General features: G+C 40.6%; 5 protein-coding genes across 8 annotated transcripts in view; 1 reads left to right on the top strand and 4 right to left on the bottom strand.

Moving 5' to 3' along the window:
• LOC108565519 (hexokinase type 2) overlaps nucleotides 1–10,117 on the top strand; it is a 12,721-nt gene extending 2,604 nt beyond the window's left edge. For 2 of the 4 annotated variants that reach the window (XM_017925030.1, XM_017925026.1), the window contains exons 2-8: nucleotides 6,767–6,929; nucleotides 7,875–8,230; nucleotides 8,584–8,683; nucleotides 8,864–9,056; nucleotides 9,118–9,323; nucleotides 9,390–9,616; nucleotides 9,681–10,115. In XM_017925030.1, the coding sequence (XP_017780519.1) occupies nucleotides 6,767–6,929; nucleotides 7,875–8,230; nucleotides 8,584–8,683; nucleotides 8,864–9,056; nucleotides 9,118–9,323; nucleotides 9,390–9,616; nucleotides 9,681–9,755 (1,320 nt within the window). In that variant the 3' untranslated portion in view covers nucleotides 9,756–10,115. Of the gene's footprint in view, nucleotides 1–5,674; nucleotides 5,867–6,766; nucleotides 6,930–7,874; nucleotides 8,231–8,298; nucleotides 8,399–8,583; nucleotides 8,684–8,863; nucleotides 9,057–9,117; nucleotides 9,324–9,389; nucleotides 9,617–9,680 lie in introns of those variants that run through there. The other 2 variants (XM_017925029.1, XM_017925028.1) reach the window with 2 other exon arrangements.
• Nucleotides 10,118–10,336: 219 nt separating this feature from the next.
• On the bottom strand, nucleotides 10,337–11,740 carry LOC108565520 (methyltransferase-like protein 25). The gene has a single exon (XM_017925031.1). It carries the CDS (start codon nucleotides 11,714–11,716, stop codon nucleotides 10,340–10,342), a length of 1,377 nt encoding a protein of 458 aa, XP_017780520.1. The 5' UTR covers nucleotides 11,717–11,740; the 3' UTR covers nucleotides 10,337–10,339.
• LOC108565523 (oral cancer-overexpressed protein 1 homolog) lies at nucleotides 11,697–12,552 on the bottom strand. The gene is made up of 2 exons (XM_017925037.1): nucleotides 12,467–12,552; nucleotides 11,697–12,113 (listed from the first exon to the last, which is right to left on the bottom strand). The coding sequence occupies exons 1-2, from the start codon at nucleotides 12,477–12,479 to the stop codon at nucleotides 11,719–11,721; spliced, it is 408 nt and encodes a 135-aa protein (XP_017780526.1). The 5' UTR covers nucleotides 12,480–12,552; the 3' UTR covers nucleotides 11,697–11,718.
• Nucleotides 12,553–12,908: 356 nt separating this feature from the next.
• Nucleotides 12,909–14,239, bottom strand: LOC108565524. The gene is made up of 2 exons (XM_017925038.1): nucleotides 13,342–14,239; nucleotides 12,909–13,284 (listed from the first exon to the last, which is right to left on the bottom strand). Exons 1-2 carry the CDS (start codon nucleotides 13,364–13,366, stop codon nucleotides 12,929–12,931), a joined length of 381 nt encoding a protein of 126 aa, XP_017780527.1. The 5' UTR covers nucleotides 13,367–14,239; the 3' UTR covers nucleotides 12,909–12,928.
• Nucleotides 14,240–15,099: 860 nt separating this feature from the next.
• On the bottom strand, nucleotides 15,100–20,084 carry LOC108565518 (adhesion G protein-coupled receptor A3). The gene is made up of 5 exons (XM_017925025.1): nucleotides 19,574–20,084; nucleotides 19,444–19,509; nucleotides 19,093–19,308; nucleotides 17,633–19,035; nucleotides 15,100–17,571 (listed from the first exon to the last, which is right to left on the bottom strand). Exons 1-5 carry the CDS (start codon nucleotides 19,783–19,785, stop codon nucleotides 15,167–15,169), a joined length of 4,302 nt encoding a protein of 1,433 aa, XP_017780514.1. The 5' UTR covers nucleotides 19,786–20,084; the 3' UTR covers nucleotides 15,100–15,166.
• Nucleotides 20,085–20,217: the final 133 nt, after the last annotated feature.

Consider the following 20,217-nt stretch of genomic DNA (forward strand, 5'->3'; position numbering starts at 1 on the left):
CCAAAAGATGCATATGAAAGCTGAATGTTTGGGGCAAGTAGCAAGTATCGATATATTATTGTGGTTTTAGCCGTTTGGCTGTAATTCGTGTTCAAAGTTTGAAAAAATGCTCGAAAAAGCAGTATTTTCACATTTCATTGATTTTCTCGAAAACTATAATAGATAGAATGAATCCAAAAGATGCATATGAAAGCTGAATGTTGGGGGAATTTAGCACGTATTGATATATTACTGTGGTTTTAGCCGTTCGGCTGCAATTCGTGTTCAAATTTGAAAAAATGAAAATAAAAGCAGTGTCTTCAAATTTTATTGATTTTCTCGAAAACTATAATAGATAGAATGAATCCAAAAGATGCATATGAAAGCTGAATATTTGGGGCATGTAGCAAGTATCGATATATTACTGTGGTTTTATCCTTTTGGCTGTAATTTGTGTTCAAATTTGAAAAAAATAAAAAAAGCAGTGTTTTCCTATTGCATTGATTTTCTCGAAAACTATAATAGATAGAATGGATCCAAAGGATGCATCTGAAAGTTGTATAGTTGAGTAATGCAACGCGTAGTATTATTTTCAGATAGAATGGATGCGTACGATAGTTATTGATTCACAATGAACCTTGTGGAATGGTCTTGTGACTCATTGTCGCGAGGGGGTTAAGAGGTCGAAGTCTCTATAGACTAGACTCGCCTTTTTTCCTTCAGGCTTTTCCACTGTCACACATCGAGTTTGTTTTATCGTCGCTGAAGTCCAGAACAACAAGAAGCGCAGGACCGGATTGTCACAGTTTCTACAATAATTCCGTAGATTATTATTCAAATTTTACGCAAATAATAACTCGTTATCGAGCGAGAGTTATGTAGGTTACGGTAAATGTTTGAATGCACACGCAACTCGGGCTTTTTTAAAACTCGAATACCGATTATTGATATTTGAGTGCTAGATTGTCAATTTATCTGTTGTTTCATGTCGTTGCGTTAAGGGTTTTTTTTTTTAATTAACACGTGCACTAACTCTAAAAAATGACGTCCTTGATGGATTTACAACAGAACTAAAGAAACTTTACTTTTCCAGCTGTAATTAACTGCTAGGTCGTGACATAAAAGATTCGAGATTGCCTGCAATTCCTTTCCTTCCGCTTGCAATTAAAGACATAATCGATCATCTACAGCAAGGTCGTCGCAGCCCACGAGAATTTGCAATTTGGAATTGTTGAAATTGGGTGCGGTCCTTCGCAGAAACGCAGGTGGCATTGGTTTATTTCAATTGTCACTCTGTGTTATCGACGAGAGTGAAGATGATAACCTTGCGCCATTCGTCCGATTCAATTAACCGCAGTTGTAAACATTATTAGACGATGATGGTTCAATCGACCTTTGATTGTTGAGGATGAGGAGGAGAGTTGAGAGTCCCAGTGATTTCATCATGGCACTCTAGCTTTCATTGGCGATAACGAGATGATCGTGGCACCTTCGTTTTTTTTTGTTTGTTTCTTAATTATGTTTTTTGTTCAATTGTTTTGAAGCGCTGTTTCGGATCTTTTATGGCATCGGTTATTAAGTGATTGCTTTTGTGAAACTGTTATCATCTTTTTATTGCATGGAAAACTTTTCCTACGTGCTGTTATTTTCTATTCTTAGACTTTCATATCAATTCCCATCAATTTGACGATCCGTTAATTAGTCAGTATTAAGAAACTATTAAATAATCATAGGTGCTACACGTCAATGTTTAAACTATTGTTTCTACAATTGTTTATTTTTGTCTTCTTGACAACGCGTAAAATTACTTCTTCATCTTTTTATAAAGTTCGAAAATATTTGACAGTGACAGTGAGTGAGAGAGAGAGAGTGAGAGAGGGGCGACAACTAAAGAAGACGAGAATTCCACGAAGGGCAACGACCTTACATAATTATTACGTTTTACTCTTAGCTCGAATTCGACGACTAAATTACTTTACATTTAGTTGCAATTAAAATACTAAAGATTGCCATGAAACAATTGACATAATTTGACCGAATTGCATTTAAGTACATAAAAAATAGCATCAGTTATCAGGTTTTTTTTTTTGTGTGTGTGTGAAGTAATTCATAATTCTCTCTCTCTCTAGAGTTATCGCTTTTAGCGCCTCGGAATTCGGGCAAAGGTCGCTTTTGGCCTCTCTCGCAATCTAATCTAAATTCGGTGGCAGGTATTTGCGCAAATTAAAAAATTAATTAATTGTCTGACGCGAATGCAATAAGTGAAAGTCAGAAAAATCTCTTGAGCTCTGTGTATAAATTATTCATTCACATTCAGCGTTTTTTTTTTTGATATTTCTGCGACGGAGAGAAAAAAATGTTATTTGCGTTACGTTTGTTGGCGAGAACATATCGGGTTTACGTAACTGTTGTAGTAACGATGATTAAGTAATGCGACGTAATATGAAATCTAGTGAATGATGTTGCCTATACAGTTGATCGATTCTCGCTCTATTAATAGCTTAGAATTTCTCATCTTTGAAATTTTGTTATTGAAGGGCAAAGTGTAGTTCCTTGAAGAACACACGAAATTAGATCGAAAACGTGTTTCATTTATTGCACCGAATACAGTCTCAAACAATTGAATTATTAAACAACAAACAATGTAAATTAAAAAAAAAATAAGTAAGATTAAGTGTGCTTTGAAAAACAGTTGAAATGAGTCATCAAACATGTTTCATTTATTGAACCGAATACAATTTCAAACAATTGAATTAGTAAACAATAATGTAAATTAAAAAAAAAGTAAGATTAAGTGTGCTTTGAAAAACAGTTGAAAAGAGTCTTAGTATTATTGATGCGTTGCGATTTACAGAGTAAACGGTAAATTAAATTTACACCTCTTCTATTGGTTTGTTTACATACAAACGTTAACTCTTCAATTGAGTTGATTAAAACTAATAGGCAGATTCAGTTTAGTTAGTAGGAATTAGGACTTTTCTATTATAATTATTTTAATCCAGACGGCTATGAATTGACGTTTCTCAACAACAACAAAAAAAACGAATCGATTGATGACAGTAATGATAATATTGACAGTACAATTAGTTTAAGTTAATTATTGTGGAGGAGGTTAATTATTGTGAATCGTTTCAAGAAATTATGCAAAGTTTTTTGCTTTTGCGGGTGTTCCAGAAAGTCCCATTGATTCGTGACATTCTGAACGTAAGTTGACGTGTTCATTTATTGCACCAAATACAATCTCAAACAATTGAATTAGTAAACAACAAACAATGTAAATTTAAAAAAAAAAGTAAGATTAAGTGTGCTTTGAACTGAGTCTACGTGTTATTGATGCGTTGCGATTTACAGAGTAAACGGTAAATTAAATTTACACCTTTTCTATTGGTTTGCTTACATACAAACGTTTAACTCTTCAATTGAGTTGATTAAAACTAATAGGTAAATTCAGTTATGTTAGTAGGATTAAGATGATTAGGTCTTTTTTATAATAATTATTTTAATCCAGACGGCTATGAATTGACGTTTCTCAACAACAAAATGGAATCGATTGATGAAATTAGTGACAGTAATGACAATATTTATAGTATAATTAGTTTATTAGGTTTTTTCTAATTAATTATTGTGAATTGTTTCAAGAAATTATGCAAAGTTTTTTGTACCAAATACAGTCTCAAACAATTGAATTATTAAACAACAAACAATGAAAATACAAAAAAAATGTAAGATTAAGTGTGCTTTGAAAAACAGTTGAAATGAGTCTACGTATTATTGATGCGTTGCGATTTACAGAGTAAACGGTAAATTAAATTTACACCTCTTCTATTGGTTTGCTTACATACAAACGTTAACTCTTCAATTGAGTTGATTAAAACTAATAGGCAGATTCAGTTAAGTTAGTAGGATTAAGATGATTTAGGTCTTTTCTATTATAATTATTTTAATCCAAACAGCTGTGAATTGACGTTTCTCAAAAAAAAATGGAATCGATTGATGAAATTAGTGACAGTAATGACAATATTTCTAATTAGTTTATTAGGTTTTTTTCTAATTAATTATTGTGAATCGTTTCAAGAAATTATGCAAAGTTTTTTTTTGTTTGCTTTTGCGGGTTTTCCAGAAAGTCCCATTGATTCCTGACATTCTGAACGTAAGTTGACGTGTTCACTTATTGCACCAAATACAGTCTCAAACAATTGAATTATTAAACAACAAACAATGTAAATACAAAAAAAAATGTAAGATTAAGTGTGCTTTGAACTGAGTCTACGTATTATTGATGCGTTGCGATTTACAGAGTAAACGGTAAATTAAATTTACACCTTTTCTATTGGTTTGCTTACATACAAACGTTTAACTCTTCAATTGAGTTGATTAAAACTAATAGGCAAATTCAGTTAAGTTAGTAGGATTAAGATGATTAGGTCTTTTTTATAATAATTGTTTTAATCCAGACGGCTATGAATTGACGTTTCTCAACAACAAAATCGAATCGATTGATGAAATTAGTGACAGTAATGACAATATTTCTAATTAGTTTATTAGGTTTTTTTCTAATTAATTATTGTGAATTGTTTCAAGAAATTATGCAAAGTTTTTTGTACCAAATACAGTCTCAAACAATTGAATTATTAAACAACAAACAATGTAAATACAAAAAAAAATGTAAGATTAAGTGTGCTTTGAAAAACAGTTGAAATGAGTCTACGTATTATTGATGCGTTGAGATTTACAGAGTAACAGTAAATTAAATTTACACCTCTTCTATTGGTTTGCTTACATACAAACGTTAACTCTTCAATTGAGTTGATTAAAACTAATAGGCAGATTCAGTTAAGTTAGTAGGATTAAGATGATTAGGTCTTTTTTATAATAATTGTTTTAATCCAGACGGCTATGAATTGACGTTTCTCAACAACAAAATCGAATCGATTCATGAAATTAGTGACAGTAATGACAATATTTATAGTATAATTAGTTTAATTATTGTTAGTCGTTTCAAGAAATTATGCAAAGTTTCTTTTGCGGGTGTTCCAGAAAGTCCCATTGATTCGTGACATTCTGAACGTAAGTTGACGTGTCAAGGTTCGGATTGTGGGGGGGCGGACTGAGGTAGGTCGAAGAAGGCGCGTCTCTAGCTCCTCCTATTCGTGTCGTCACCAGAATCGAGCGACGGCGCCGGAGGTGTGACGCCTCGAAGGTGACCCCTGCGCAAAATTGCGAACGTGCAGAAAAACATTCGCATCGAAAACGTTTTACCAGGAAATGCGCGAAATCGTTCTATCTACACTTGCTGTTCAATTGTTTGCTCTCTCCTCTCTCTCACTCTCTCTTTCTGACACATATCACGATTACGCAATTGTTATCGCAGCCTCCTCTTCCGTTTCTACAACTGTAATCAATTTTAATTTCAACAGTTTTTCAATTATTACAATTTTATTATTATTTACACCATAATAATTGCGATGCAAGAAATTATATCTGTATTTACCTTACTAGAAAATCAAGGTGCATCACATATTGTTGCATCATATTTTCTCCGTTTTGCTCGTTATATCCGTACGCATGTACTTTCTACATTTCGAACGAACACACCTTCGCCTCGACCAATGGTCGCACCGAAATCCAGAGGCTCGTCACGCATGCGCCCAATCACAAGGTTCACTCTACGACAACAACAAAAAAAAAAAAGTATATACAGAAGAAGAAGAAGGTAGCTCGCGTAGTTCCACTTTATTCCCGACTCGGGTTACGTGTGTCGTGTGCATATAACCCAAGTGTTGTCGACGATCTATTTTCGTCTCTACAGGTTTTATTTTTATTGTTCGTTTGCAATCGAATAAAAGAGATGGGTTTGAAATGGCCGGAGAACCTCGCCCTGTACAAGGTACATAAATATTTACATTCGAATTTCGCGCCAGAGATGTCTCGTTTCTGATTGGTGGAGACGCGGGGTGTGTGTGTGTGCGGCATCGACCCGGAGACGAGCCTCCCTAACCATGGAAATGCAATAAACAAACAACAAGAACACGTGGTCCATGATAAACGATTTTCTTTTATTTATTTAAAACAATATTCGTTTTAATCAATTACGTATTGATATTGAAAACAGATGAAAAAAAAAAAGAAAAAAAAAGGAATGTAGATTCCGACGAAGAATGTCAAGGTGACCTTTTGAATGCTACCTCCTACGAAGACTCGTTTCTTAAAATATGTATCTTAAGATACAGACAATTTTACACGTTTGTTAATATTTCACGAAAAAATTAGTTAAAACTGTATTAATTTGGGTCATTTCAATGACGCAAAAGCATACACCTGTACATGATGCAACGCGTTTCTGTTCATTCACGCTCGATGAAAACAACGAAATTTTAACCATATTTATTTACCAATTAGTTCGCTTATCCGTACGACTCGAAAAACTGTTATTTCAACATTTGCAATCTCATTAGCCGTGATTCATAAAACAATCGACAAACAATTTTCAATATAAACTTTTTTCATAATTGAATTATGGTTCAAACGAAAGTTTCATATCTAATCTCTCGCATTTATATCGATTTATTGTACGCGCGCGTTTTTTCTCTCTTTCCTCTTTATTTCGTAATTGGGAAATCCCAGTTTTTCCCCATTAAAATTGATAAATACAAACCGCAGATTAGTATCGAAACGATTCCATAAACATTAATTCCATCCAGCGATGTTGCGCGTTCTCAAAGTGATTTTGCAATTGTTCTAACTTTTTCCGTTCATTTGTTTGTACTTTTGTTTGTTTGCTTTCTAGATTCAGGACAGATGCAAGGAGCTGATTCTCGGTGACGATCAGCTGAAGGAGGTGATGAAGAGGTTGACGGACGACATCAACAAGGGTTTAGGAAAGAAGACCCACGCCGATGCCATCGTCAAGTGCTTCGTCACGTACGTGCAGGATCTTCCCAATGGAACAGGTAATGTTGTCGTTGCGGACTTTCGATCACGTAGTCAAAAGAAAAGTAGTCGTTCGTTGCGCAACAAATTTGATCGGAATGCAACAACTTTTGCACTTGACAAACGTCAGATTCAATTGTTTCATCTAAACTTTGACAGTTTGTTTTCGAACTGATGCGTCAAATAATTTAATGGTTATAATAGTTAATGTAACAATTGTAATATTTAATTTGCAATGATTTTCAATGATTTTCAATGAAAGAAATAATAGAATTTTTCCAGCTTAAATAATTATAGACTTGTTGACATTTATTTCTTCGAACTGGTTTCTTGTTATTGATGGAAAGTTAAATTGTTCGAACTGTCAGATCATTTGATAGTCGTGACAGGAAGTCACGTAACGCAAAACTTTTATAACAATTGAAATGTTTACAGTTTAGACATCATCAATTGTCATTAGAAGCGTATTTCGATATTATAAAGTTATTTTGCATTCAAATTGAATGTTTTATTTAACAAGTTAAACGCGTTTACGAAATGCTCGTTCGTTTCGCTTATCTCGAAAAAATTGTTCACGCTTTTATTATTTTTTTATAAACGAATTGCGTAAGTGGAATGTGTATTTATGTATTATCTACGTGTAATGGTTGAGATTTTGATTATTTTTTAGAAAGGAATTTGTTAATTGTTATATAAATAGGTTTACTACAATGATTTTAGTTTCATAACGTAACATTTGCTGTTGAAAAAGAGTTTCCAGTCTCTCGTACAGTTTTGAATTGCAAATTCGTCGAGTTTCGCATATTTTTTTTTATGATTATACGTTTTGCATTCATAAAATTGTATTAATATATTATATACCTGTCGGCCGAGCAAAGGTCACTCGCCTTGAAAATCCAATGCTACAAAACACGATAAAGGAAAGTTGACTTTTTGAAATTAATGCTCGCTTTTCTGTGTTGTAGAAAAGGGAAAATTCCTTGCTCTTGATTTGGGCGGAACGAATTTCCGCGTGCTGCTGATCGAGCTGGGCGATAATCACTTCGAGATGAAGTCGAAGATCTTCGCCATACCGCAGCACATCATGCTCGGATCCGGGGAGCAGTTGTTCGACCACATCGCCGACTGTCTGGCGAAATTCATGAAGGAGGAGAAGGTGCAGAAGGAGAAGCTGCCGCTCGGATTCACGTTCAGCTTTCCGCTGCAGCAGCTCGGATTGACGCGCGGCATGCTCGAGAGATGGACGAAGGGGTTCAACTGTTCCGGAGTCATCGGACAGGACGTCGTCCAGCTGCTGAAGGACGCCATAGCGAGACGAGGCGTAAGTCGTGGGATTCGCTTCACGAAACTTCTTCTTGTACGAAAAAATTGAAATGTTTATGTATTCAGGATATTCAAATATCCGTGATGGCAATTTTGAATGATTCGACGGGCACGTTGATGTCCTGCGCTTGGGTCGAACGCAAGTGCAGGATCGGGGTCATCACTGGTAAGAAGCACCAGCAAAATTATAATTAAGGGGGCTGTGAGAGAATATCTCAAACTAAAATTGTTTTGGCATGATCTGTTCTTATTGGCTATACATACTACCTGCCCCGAATCATCATCATAATCGCTCCTCGTTTTGCATGAGAATCTGTTTTATATGTTACGTCCACGTCTCTTTCTTTGTAGGACATTCAGATAACAGTGTGCGCGATCTTGAACGACACCACAGGCACCCTCATGTCTTGCGCTTGGAAAAATCATGATTGCAAAATTGGTCTCATCGTCGGTAGGTTTACCCCCCTCAATTCGTTGAACCCAACAACAACAACAAAACTAAAATTTTCAAAATTTCATCTTACTAACGCTTCTTAATGTTTCGGCTTGTTCTATTCAAAAAAACAAAACAATTGGGCTTTTTTACCATACGAAAATCGTTGTGGCGTTTCTTCAACTGTTTGGGTTAAAGGTACCGGCACGAATGCGTGTTACGTGGAAAAGCAGAAGAACGCTGAGCTGTTCGACGGTCAGGACAACGGATCGGGGAAGGTGCTGATCAACACGGAATGGGGCGCGTTCGGAGATGATGGCCAATTGGATTTCGTTCGCACGGAGTACGATCGCGACATTGACGAGCATTCCATCAATCCCGGCAAACAATTGTGAGCATTCAAAGTGATTTGAGAGAATTCGTATTTAATCTATCTGATGCGTTCGTTTCAGGCACGAGAAGATGATTTCCGGCATGTACATGGGCGAATTGGCGCGTCTGGTGCTTCAGAAGTTGACGAAAGAAGGTCTCCTGTTCAACGGCAAAGGCTCGGATCCGCTCTTCACCAGACAGAGGTTCTACACCAAGTACGTTTCGGAGATCGAGAACGAACCGCACGGAACGTACAACAATTGCAGGCAAATCTTGGAGGAATTGGGCAAGTTCCGATCGAAGGAACGTCTTCTTTCGATGGATGTAATTAATTTTGGATTTAATTTTGCAGGAATCAAGCACGCTTCGGAGCAGGATTGCGTGAACGTGCGTTACGTGTGCGAGTGCGTGTCGAGACGCGCCGCTCACCTGGTGTCCGCGGGCATAGCCTGCTTGCTCAACAAGATGGATGACCCCACCGTGACCGTCGGCATCGATGGGTCCGTGTACAGGTACCATCCGCACTTCCACAACCTTATGGTCGCCAAGATCTCGAACCTCGTCAACAAACACATAAAGGTACAAGCAATTTATTTTTTCTTGATTAAAATCATCTCAATTTATGTATGTATTTTCCTTGCAGTTCAACCTGATGCTCTCCGACGACGGTAGCGGACGTGGCGCCGCGTTGGTGGCGGCCGTCGCGTCGCGCAAATGATTTCTGCAATCATTAATTTCAAGAGAGTCGAGTTCCTACGTCGTGTAAATTGGATTTTGTTCTATATCTATTTCTTAAATTATTTAAATTTTGTACAAAATTTTTGCTATCCTGAGCGGCTGCATTTTCTTTCCAATATATTTGTATAAATATAAAAAGGCGCTCAATATGTATATTGTTCTATTCGTTTGTTTGTTTGTTTGCGCGCCCACGAAATTCTGTAGATTTTATACTTGTAATTTGTTAAAAAAAAAAATATTCCACGTTTGTACATAATTGTAATTTGATGATGAAGAAAATGAAGGAGAGATATTTTATAGGTAAAAGTGCTACCCGTGGAGAGTACTTAATTATTATTTCGTTTGTTTGAAATTACTTCTTCTGTTTTTTTGTTTTGTAACAAATTTATTATAATAAAACATATTTTTATAAACAATTTTCGTTGCTCTCTTTCATTTGTAAAACGAATTAGATCACCCAAATAACACTCGGCCAATTAATTTCTTTGCATTTTGAAAGTCTTCCAATTCTAAGGCTTCTACGACATTCAATTAACTAACTCACTGTATGTTCAACGAAAATGTTCACTTTTTGAATGCGATGAGGCCGTAGCATCTCGGCGAAATGACCGGATCGAAAAGTTGCACCAGAAAAGCGTCCTCGATTCCTTCCTCCAGCAGAAACAAATACCTATCGAGCAGTATCAACGATTCCACAGCCGGAGCGAGCATGCTGCGTAACAAATGGTAAACGTTCAACGCCGTCCTGGATTCTTCGTTTCTTTTGTAAAAACTTTCCAAGTCTTCATCGGTGATTGCATCTGAAGACACCTGGAGTCTCCTCATCGCCTCCCTCGCGTACTCGGTGAAATCCTTCGGCTCCTTCCGGAACTTGCCGACGTGCGATTCGGGCATCGGGTCGCAGTGTTTCGAGAGCACGAGCTGCAGAAGGGCTCTATAGAAGATGGTCTTGCTCGGCAGATCCTGATGCGCCAGTATCCTATCTATGGACTGCGCGGCCAACATCCTCGTGGCTCTGCCAAGACTGTACTTCTTGTTCTTCAGATATTGGCTCATCGGAAATCCTTGCTGCTGCTGTTGACCCAAATTCTGCATGCCGCTGGCGATGTAATTCTCGTTCAACAGATGGTAGCAGCAGCTCACGTTGCAGATTGATTTGACGTTATCGTTCGTTTTGAATATTCTCAAGGACGTGGGTCCGAGATCGCCGCACGTGTGCAAACCGATCACGCCTAATCCTCTCGTCCTCTGCAGAAACACGTCGTGGACGAGTGCGTCGAAATCCGTTCGCTCCGTCACGTACTGGGTGACTTGCTTGTAAAGTTCGCCAATTCTTACAGCACCTTTCGGCGTCTTCGCGATGGTGTGCCAATGTTTACCCAACTTTTCCGCTCTTCTAATAGCGCTCGTCGTGTTCGTCAAACTCGCGTCCACTCCTAATATCGGTACACCGTGTTGGAAAGCGATCAAACTGCTCAAATATCCTTTACCATCGCCTATATCGACGAGATGCGACGTCTTCGCGATTTTCCTCACCGACGCTGCGATCGCGCTCAACGTCTCCACCTCGTGCGACTTCTTCTCCTTCATGAACACCTCCAACTTCAACCCGGAGATCTCTTCGCCACTCATAGACACAAGCTTCTCGCGGAAATCCGCCAGATTCATGCAAACCGACGACGCGTTGTACAGCGATAAACTCTTGGCCGTCCGCACGTAATCGTTCAGACGCGTCGCTCCGGCAGTTTCCCGACAATTCAATATATCTTCGATCACTACCTCGAAACCTGCACACTTGATCTCGTTTCGTATTTGCGGTGAAACGCGATTCGCGTACAGAGATTCCGTGAAGTAGTCGACCATGTGGCCACCGCTGAGGCTCAGATGCTGATCGAGGAACGCGATCAAGCGATCTATGACCTCCACCGCTCTTCCGCGCATCGTCAAAAACTTAAGTTGTCCACCTCCGGATAGCTGAGGTCGAGCTTCACCTGAGCGCAGAACTTCTTGAACAACGTCCGCACCTTCTCCGCTTCAGCTACGATGTCCACGTCGTCCGCATTGATCCGCGGGAAATTGCCCAACAACTCTTCAAGAGTTTCGAACGTCTTCAGAGCTTTCTCCGAGTACTCAGCTTTGTTCGTTTCCAGGGATACGAGTACGCCGCAGTAGTACCCCAGCTCGGCTCCAATTTCCGCTCCCCGATGGTAACCAAGGTGATAACCTTCAGGATTACCCTCGGCCAAACCCTTCTCTAAGCCCTCTTCGTAGCCCTTCTTTATGTACGTCTCCTCCGAAAATTGTATATCATCGAAAATATCATTGATGTCCTTTTCTCCTAGCAAATAAGAACAAAAAGAACAAAGCATTAATCAATGAGTCGTGTGACGTGCACAGAGGGTGAGAGCAATGTTGCCATACACAAGTAAATGTCCTTGCAACAGGTTATTATTGTAATAATAACGCACGTTTAATTAAATTGTCCAAATAAAAATGCGATCTTTGGACGATCCTTTTAACATATCCAAGCGTTTATCCAACGAATTAACGAAGGTTTACATCAAATTACTTTAAGGGTGGATTTCTCGTTATGATCTGGCAGCAATGGAGCAATCCAGAGGTGGTCCATAGTGAACAGGGAATCTGCACGTATCAAACAGATTGATTTACGATTCGAGAAAGATTGTATACCTGCAGATACCATTGTCCGAGATGGGTTTGTCCGTGATGGAATCTTTGGTGCTGTTCCACCTGGTCCTAATGATCGTCGTTCTGAACTACATGTACTTTTTCATGCAAAAGTCCGAATCTGCTGCTGCTGCTGGCTCAGATCCAGGCACCGATCTACCGAGGGACGAGATGTGAGGTTATGCAGGAGGAGCAACAACAGTAAGTCGAAGATGATCAAGTTTTGTTTCCATGGCCACCTAGCGATTAGCTGCGTTACTATGAGATACAATCTTTGGTTTCCATGGAATCCAATTTACAAGTATTATTGGATTGAGATAGTGGATTTAAACTTTGATTTATTAATAATAATTAGAAGAAACAGATTTCAATAGTAATATAAATAGAATTAAGAAACGAAAAATTAAATATATCTCTTAGTAAATATTAATCAACAATTTGTAGGCTGTAGGCGGCGGCGGTTTGCTAGACCCGAAGAGTGGAACGTTGGCTGTACCGCCAGGGTTTGGTCAGAGCCCAGGTGGCGGTGCTTCCGTCGGTGTTTCCCAACTCTGGTATGGACTCCTGGTGCTTCTGCTGCTCGTAGATCTGCCGGACGAGTTCGGAGGCGCCGACGTCGCGTTTCCTCTGCGCCTGTCGCCGCTGCATCTCGATGAAGATGAAGGATGCGACGGCGACGGCGATCAGCATCCCGATCAGACACAGCAGGATCACGTTGGCGTCCGTCTTCTCCAGCATGAACTGCGAGGTCACCCCCAGCACGACGATCAGGATTATCAGCAGGATGGTGATCGACAGGATCATCAGGCTGCCGCGCCGCTCTGCAATCACAACAACAACATCATCAGCAAAGGCTTTTTACATCTTCGTTCCCTTACCAGTGTATTCTTTGTTTTCGTTCATGTTGTCGGAGGAAGAACAAACATCATTCGGCAATGTTTCCGGAGAGAGGAGCGCAATTTAGGTTAGGAGATAGCTCGATTGGAATTGTTTACTCGCAGGTTTCCATATCGACCAAACAAACAAACAAACAAACTGCGATACAGATTTCCCGCACGCTCCTTATTTTTTTTCTCCTTATTCCTGCTGCTGCTGCTGTCGCCGCCTCTATTGCTCTTGTTGACCGATAAGAGCAGCGTTTCCTCGAGGCCACCACATCTATTCGTCAACAATCGCAATTGCAAGCAAACAATAATTGCGTGGCAGGTGTTTTCTAGTAATTGAAACATATCGCTATGACAACATATGCGCGCGATCGCTAAGTGAAAGTCGCGCGCGAGCCTCCATTTCATTTCTCCATTCTCTTCATTCTACCTCCTCTGCTCTTCCTCCGCTTTACCATTTTACTCTAACTTTACTTTTCTTCCACAAATACTAATAATGTTATTGTCCAAGGTTGATCTTATAAACGGTTCTTCTTTTGGACTTTAGCAAAACAAAAACTGTGTTGCTACGCGACTTACGTCAAATCACACAAACTTCGGCCTACTTAACAGTTACATATACGTGGGGGAGGGGTCTAACAAAAGTTCGCTTAGTTGGCTGGAAAAACAACAACAGCCAATTATACTTTTCAAAATTGATGAATTCTAACATGAAAACCATTCTCATCGTAACTAAGCACAATTAACAGTAGATGTTACCGCTGCACAGCTATTTAGATGCGATTACGTAAGACTAATTGTTCTTAAGTTCTAAATTAAGAGCTATTAGTTTGGCCTACTTCAATTAGAAACATTACAAATTCTAAATTGTTATTACATTAGAAATCAATAAATTAACGCTTATTAGTGAATAGTTCAATTCAATTATTACTTAATCACGCAACAAATGAAGTAATGAAAGTTTAAATTTCAAAATTGTAATTTTGTTTTTAAAACAAAATCCGCCGGAGAGATGTCGCTGCTTGACAACATTCAAACGTATGTAATTCCATTAATAAACATTTAATGAATTCATACTGTAAATAATTACACGCTTAATTATACAATTGACGATTTGCTTAATGGGAATTATCAATGAATGATGTTATTAGAAAATCGTGGTTCAAACAGCGCCAAAAGCGATGAACTAAAAGCCTGGTTGTAAACCATAAGCCTACTATGTTTTTATGTTAATTACAACGTCGATTAGCAATTGTTAATTAATTGAAATACACAGAAGTTTATAAATATTCTCTTTTTCTTTATTCAACAAAATCTATTTCACAAATTCCTTTATCGTTTTTGTTTTGTTTAGTTTTGTAATGTTTCACTGTTCCCGTCCTATAAATATAAATTACAATTAATAATACTTCAATATATACCACACCTCTCCAAATTTTTACTTTTATTACTTTTTTTGTATTCGAGAAATTATTCTTCGCGTTCTTTCGCAGCAGTCTTTTCCCTTATAAATAAATAAATTTGAGTATTTGCTTAAGACACTTAGCACAAAGCTGATCCAGGTTTATAGCAAGCGCTTACTGAGAGAGAGAGAGAGATCAATAATTAAAAAACGAAATAATAAAACAACAAAGAATAACGGAAAAAAAACACACACACACAAGAAAATGATCAAATTTTTAAAGTAAAAAATAAAATAAAAAAATAATAATTACGAAAATCTCCGCGCGCGAATTCATTCATTCAGTCGTTGTATACATATACACATATTTTCGAATATACATATATAAGGCATTCTTCTTCTCCTCCTCCTTCTTCTTCATACCGTAGTCTCATCTTTGTCACGATATTTATCGACCAAGTAGGAATTTATCTCCGAGTCGGAGAGACCGCCGCCCTCGTAATCCGGGTGCTTCCTTGGACCGCGTTTGATCTGCTGGTAGAGCTCGTCGATTTCGCTTGCCGAGACGCTGCTCGCTCTGCTCTGCGCCCTCTTCGACATGAAGAACTCGTGCGAGGGGTTCACGTAGATGCGCGGGTTCTCGTGCTTGACGTTCTCGTAGAACTGCGGCTCCTCGGTGAGCGTGCTCATGTTCGGGCTGTTCTCTCGACGAACATGTGAAGGCACGACGACCTCGCCGCTCTCCGGCGGAAGCACCACCACCTTCTCCGGACTCTTCTGGTCCAAAATCGAGTCGGAGATGGCCTCCGAACTGTACTCCAACGTGCACTGCTGCGACACCGATCGCATATTGTTCTCCCTGATCGAACTCTTGTTGCTGCTGTTGTTCTGTTTCTTCTTCGCGTTCCTCACCGGCTTATCGTCTTTCCGTCTGGAGCGATCGCTGTTTAAGATCAACTTCTCGACGGGTATGTTCAAAGCGTTCAGATCGTCGCAGCTGTCCGACAGGATATTCGGGTTGCGATGTTTCTGCGACTTCTTGGGAACATTCTCGACGTGGATGTTCGTGTTGTTCACCTTCGAGTTGGTCGCGTAGATGTTCGTGTCTACACTGGAATTGTCTTTGTGCTTGGGCTTGGGGCAAGATAGCACGGATCCGTTATCACTGTTCAAGTCTACTCTTCGCGCCGCCAAATTGTTGCGCTTCATCATGTTCCGCTTCTGCTTCTTGAAGAACTTCCTGGCGACGGTGCTCTGATGCGGATTGTAGAACATCTCCGCCGAATGCGTGGGATTCTCGATGAGATTCGGCACGACCGTCGTGTTACGATACTGCTGCCTGTGGAGCACCACCAAATTAACATTGTTTATCTTCGTACCAGACGGTTCGGTCATCGACGTCGTGTTCAAATCCGCCGCAGCCTTGAGCACGTTGCTGTTATGCGAGACGGACTTGGTTTGTGCTGATGACCTCGAGCTCGATCTGGAGATTATGTGCACGTCCGAAATAGTAGTCGGCACCTGCGGTAAAGGCTGTATCTGTATTTGGGCCATGTTCTGCGAAGTGTCCGATACATTCCTCGACCTGAAACAGAACCCTTTCCTCTTCACCCATCTACTGGTGAGCACCCATTGTGTGCGCACATCGTTCCTCGCTATGCAGTAGAAGAAAATCGTGAAGATCCCGAGCAGCGACGATAGAATGGCGTAAAGAACACTGAAGATATCCTCTTCGAACGGTACGACTTTGAATGGTTTGACTGTAGCCAAAGCGCAGCTTATCCAAGCGAACACGTAGATGAACAGGAATTTCACGTAGGCCTTGAGCTGAGCCATGGGCGCATGCTCGGGGTCTTCCACCTCCGAAGAAGCCGTTTTACTGGACACACTTCGGACGCTCCTGCTGTCCACGTGCGGAAAGTTCGGCTCCAGCAAATCCAGATCGACGTTCTCCGTCGCCTGAGTGCCTTCACTTAAATGTCCGTTAGCGTCCGTGCTGTAGATCGCGCATCTGATCAACAGGAAGAACACGCCGAGAAACACGACGAGTATCGCGAACGGTATGTACAGAGCACTCAACGCGGGCGCGCTGCTCAAGAAACAGCGCGCGTGTGCCGAGTACTCCTTCATATTCACAGCACCAGAGATCCCGCAAACTATCAGAGCTACACCCCAACCGACCAGATACAGCCCGAGGATTGGCTTCTGTATGGGCTCGTCCGAAGGCAGCTCGTCGTCTTGCAACTCGATCACATCGTTCTTCCGCAACCTCTTGTACATACTGTTAACGCCGACGCACATCCACAGCAGCGAGGAGAGCGTCAAATAGTGCAGACTGATCCCAACGACCTTGCAAACGCGAACATCTTCCGTCTGGTAAATCCCGAACACGTACATAAAGCATAGCAGCGAGATCGCCACCCAGGTGTTCACCAGGGAGTGCTTCGTTTTCTTTGGCATTTGAATGGCGGGATAAGCGAACAGATAACTCAAAATAGAAAACAGCAAGCAGACGAACAGCACGAAAGTTCCCACGTAGATGGCAGGATGCGAGAAGCGGAACTTCGCACCGGTCTGCTTGTGAACGGCACGACTTGTATCTTGAAGCAGACCGTAATACCCCAACTGCTTGCAACTGAAGACTAGATTATCCCGGATCTCGTGACTTATCTGGCATCCCTCTGAAGACCATCCACCTCGACCTCCGTCCAAAGCCGGATTCCACCAGACCGGCGTCGGGGGAATCAAATCATACAGGTATTTCAATTCGGGTTTCAGCATCACGTACACCGGTTCCGTCAAATTGCTAACCGTCACGTTGCCTGCAAGCAAAACCAATTGGAATTATTTCACATCTTCAATTTCATCATCTACAAGTCTTACCCAACTTAACGCCGACCACCGACGAGGTCACCTCGTGTCCTTCCTTCTCAAGTTTCGGGAAAAACTTACTGCTACTGAACATAGTGACTAAGAGCGTGAGCGGTACCTTGTCGAGAACCACATCTTGCTCCTGCAATTGATAGAACAAACTCGGAGGTATCTGAACCGAAGCCTCGACGTCCCTCTCTTGCGAAACCGACGTCGCCGACGGATTGTACGTGACGCAATGGAACAGCTTATCGTCTTCATCTAGAGAATTCAGATACCAAGTGCAAGTCATGCCTGTGAACGAATCTCTTTTCAGAATAAACTGCTCGAGAGCTACGTGATTTCTGTGCAGCAACGGGGACGGAGTGAAATTGACGATCCTCTCGATGGCCGCAACCATCTTCCCGCAAGATCTGTCCTCGACATCAGCGTCCAGCAAATACTCCTCGCCCAAATCCATAAAGTTGTTCAAAACATCGATAAGGAGTCCGCCCAATTCCTGCTCGAAGCTCAAGTATTCAATGTAATTCTCTATCGTTCTGGCCGCGTACACCAAGTCCATGATGTCTTTCATCACCTTCAGATCGGCCGTGTAGTTTTTAAAGTGTTTGGCACTCTCGAGAATGCTTCCCTTGGCAAGACTCAAATTGACCTTGGAGAATTGCTCCAAGATCTTCGTCGTATCCGATATGTACGGACATTTCGTGGTGTTGAGATTCTCCCAGTAGCCTTTCGTCGAACAGAAATAGTTGGCCTTCTGCTGCGACACCTCGCTGGTCAACTGAATCGATTCGCAGGGCAACGCCACGCTGTTGTTGACCACCGTCCTCGGCCAAATATAATTACCTTTATTATTGACGGTCGTCGTGATCGGACAGTACTTAGTTTCGTTGGAAATCACCACAACGCTTATTCCCCTCGAGTGGTTACCTCTCTGCGATATCAGCTGGCAATTCCAATCGCCGCTGTGATTCCTGTTCAGCTTGGCGATGCTCAGGGAGCTATCGATGAGACCGCTATCGGCGAGGTAACGATTCTGAATGTCCACATCGAAGAAGTGATGTCGCGGATTCGAGTCCAGCCACATCCACTCGATGCGATCCTTCGCTTCCGAATCGAACATGTCGAAGCTGTCCGTGGAACTGGGGGCGCGGCATTGAAGCCGCAACGAATCCCCTTCGAACACGACCTGCCCATGATCAGGTATGAGCTCCACTATCGGCATCTCCCGGTTCGTCGCCGGAGATTTGCAATGGATCTCGACGCCCACCTTCAATTTCCTCAACGGTTTCCCGTAGAACGTCTGCGGCGTCTCGCATTTCGGATTCGACATCAGTTTCACGGACAATTTATCCGCCCAGTCCAACAGCCACAGCAGCGCGCAGTCACATTTCAACGGGTTATTTGATATGTCCCTAAAACAGTCGACAATCAATTGATACGCAATTCTCACAATTCGCGAAATCACTTACAGTTGCTTCAATTTCATGAACGGATTGAAAGTGCCCTTCTCTATGCTGGTGATTTGGTTCTGGTTCAGCTTCAGCCTTTCCAAGTGCTTCAGATTCGCAAAGGCCAAAGTGTCTATATGCTTAATACTATTTCCGGACAGGTCGAGACGATGCAAGTTTGGTATTTCACTGAATTGGTTGTTTTGTAATGTTGTCAATTGGTTTCGGCTTAAATCACTACAAAAAAAAAAAAAGAAATTCCTTAAAGAATTGAAAGAAAAAAAAAATAGAGTTTTCTCATCAAGTAAACTGTGAATGACTTTGTTTATAAACAAAAGATTTCTGTTTACTTTGCATCAAAAATAAACTTACAGTTTCTGCAGGGCAATGAATTGAACTTTCGGCGTGAATGTGGTCAAATAATTACTCGATAAATTCCTGCAATTGAGAATTGGATTAGTGCTCTCTCCGTCCTGATTGGAATTTATATAAATAGACTCACAATTGGACCACTTCGTTGGCGATGTTCAGGAAATCATCATCCTCGATGTAAGTCAACCTCTCGGTATCCCCACACCTGATCTTGACCCAATCCGAACCGTCCCTCTGGGGACTCCTCTTGCAGCTACATTTGCTCGGACAATCCTCCGGGCACACAGACACTATGCACAGATACAGAAAAAGCACAACATATTTGCTGATGATGCGTTCCATAATTCAAACACCCAAGCATCATAATTCTTGCCACCTCCTCGACCTGAACACTTGTATATCCATCACTTGCCGCAGAGATGGGTTATTGAGAGCAGGGTGTTCACCCTTCCCACTAGATCCACTTCTCAACACTTGAATCAATATTAGTCTTGAGATATTTTTGGCACATCACAAACCCACCCTAAACAACTTGAGCATAAATCCAAATAAAGATAATCAACTTTAATAATATTTATAATATGAATAACTAATAACAAAATCTGGAAGCCATACTTGAAACAAAATTTGTTTGTGTTTTCTTTTTGCTTTATTGCCAACTGCTGCTACTGTGCTTTGGTGGTGGTATGGCGGCAACCAAAGATGCACTCAGCGCTCTCTGTGGCTCATCAATCGAAGGACAGATTCAAATTCAAATAAATTCAAACAATTTCT

The sequence above is a fragment of the Nicrophorus vespilloides genome, unplaced genomic scaffold, assembly GCF_001412225.1.
Source record: "Nicrophorus vespilloides isolate i.1.1-1 unplaced genomic scaffold, Nicve_v1.0, whole genome shotgun sequence".
Classification (NCBI taxonomy): Eukaryota; Metazoa; Arthropoda; class Insecta; order Coleoptera; family Silphidae; genus Nicrophorus; species Nicrophorus vespilloides.

Coding starts and splice junctions, on each gene's coding strand:
- LOC108565524 (XM_017925038.1), bottom strand. CDS start 13,366: ATGAACGAAAACAAAGAATACACTG. Junction 13,285..13,341: donor CGAAAACAAAGAATACACTG/GTAAGGGAACGA, acceptor TTGTGATTGCAG/AGCGGCGCGGCAGCCTGATG.
- LOC108565518 (XM_017925025.1), bottom strand. CDS start 19,785: ATGGAACGCATCATCAGCAAATATGTTGTGCTTTTTCTGTATCTGTGC. Junction 19,510..19,573: donor GCCAACGAAGTGGTCCAATT/GTGAGTCTATTT, acceptor TCTCAATTGCAG/GAATTTATCGAGTAATTATT. Junction 17,572..17,632: donor GGTGGTCGGCGTTAAGTTGG/GTAAGACTTGTA, acceptor TTTTGCTTGCAG/GCAACGTGACGGTTAGCAAT.
- LOC108565520 (XM_017925031.1), bottom strand. CDS start 11,716: ATGCGCGGAAGAGCGGTGGAGGTCATAGATCGCTTGATCGCGTTCCTC.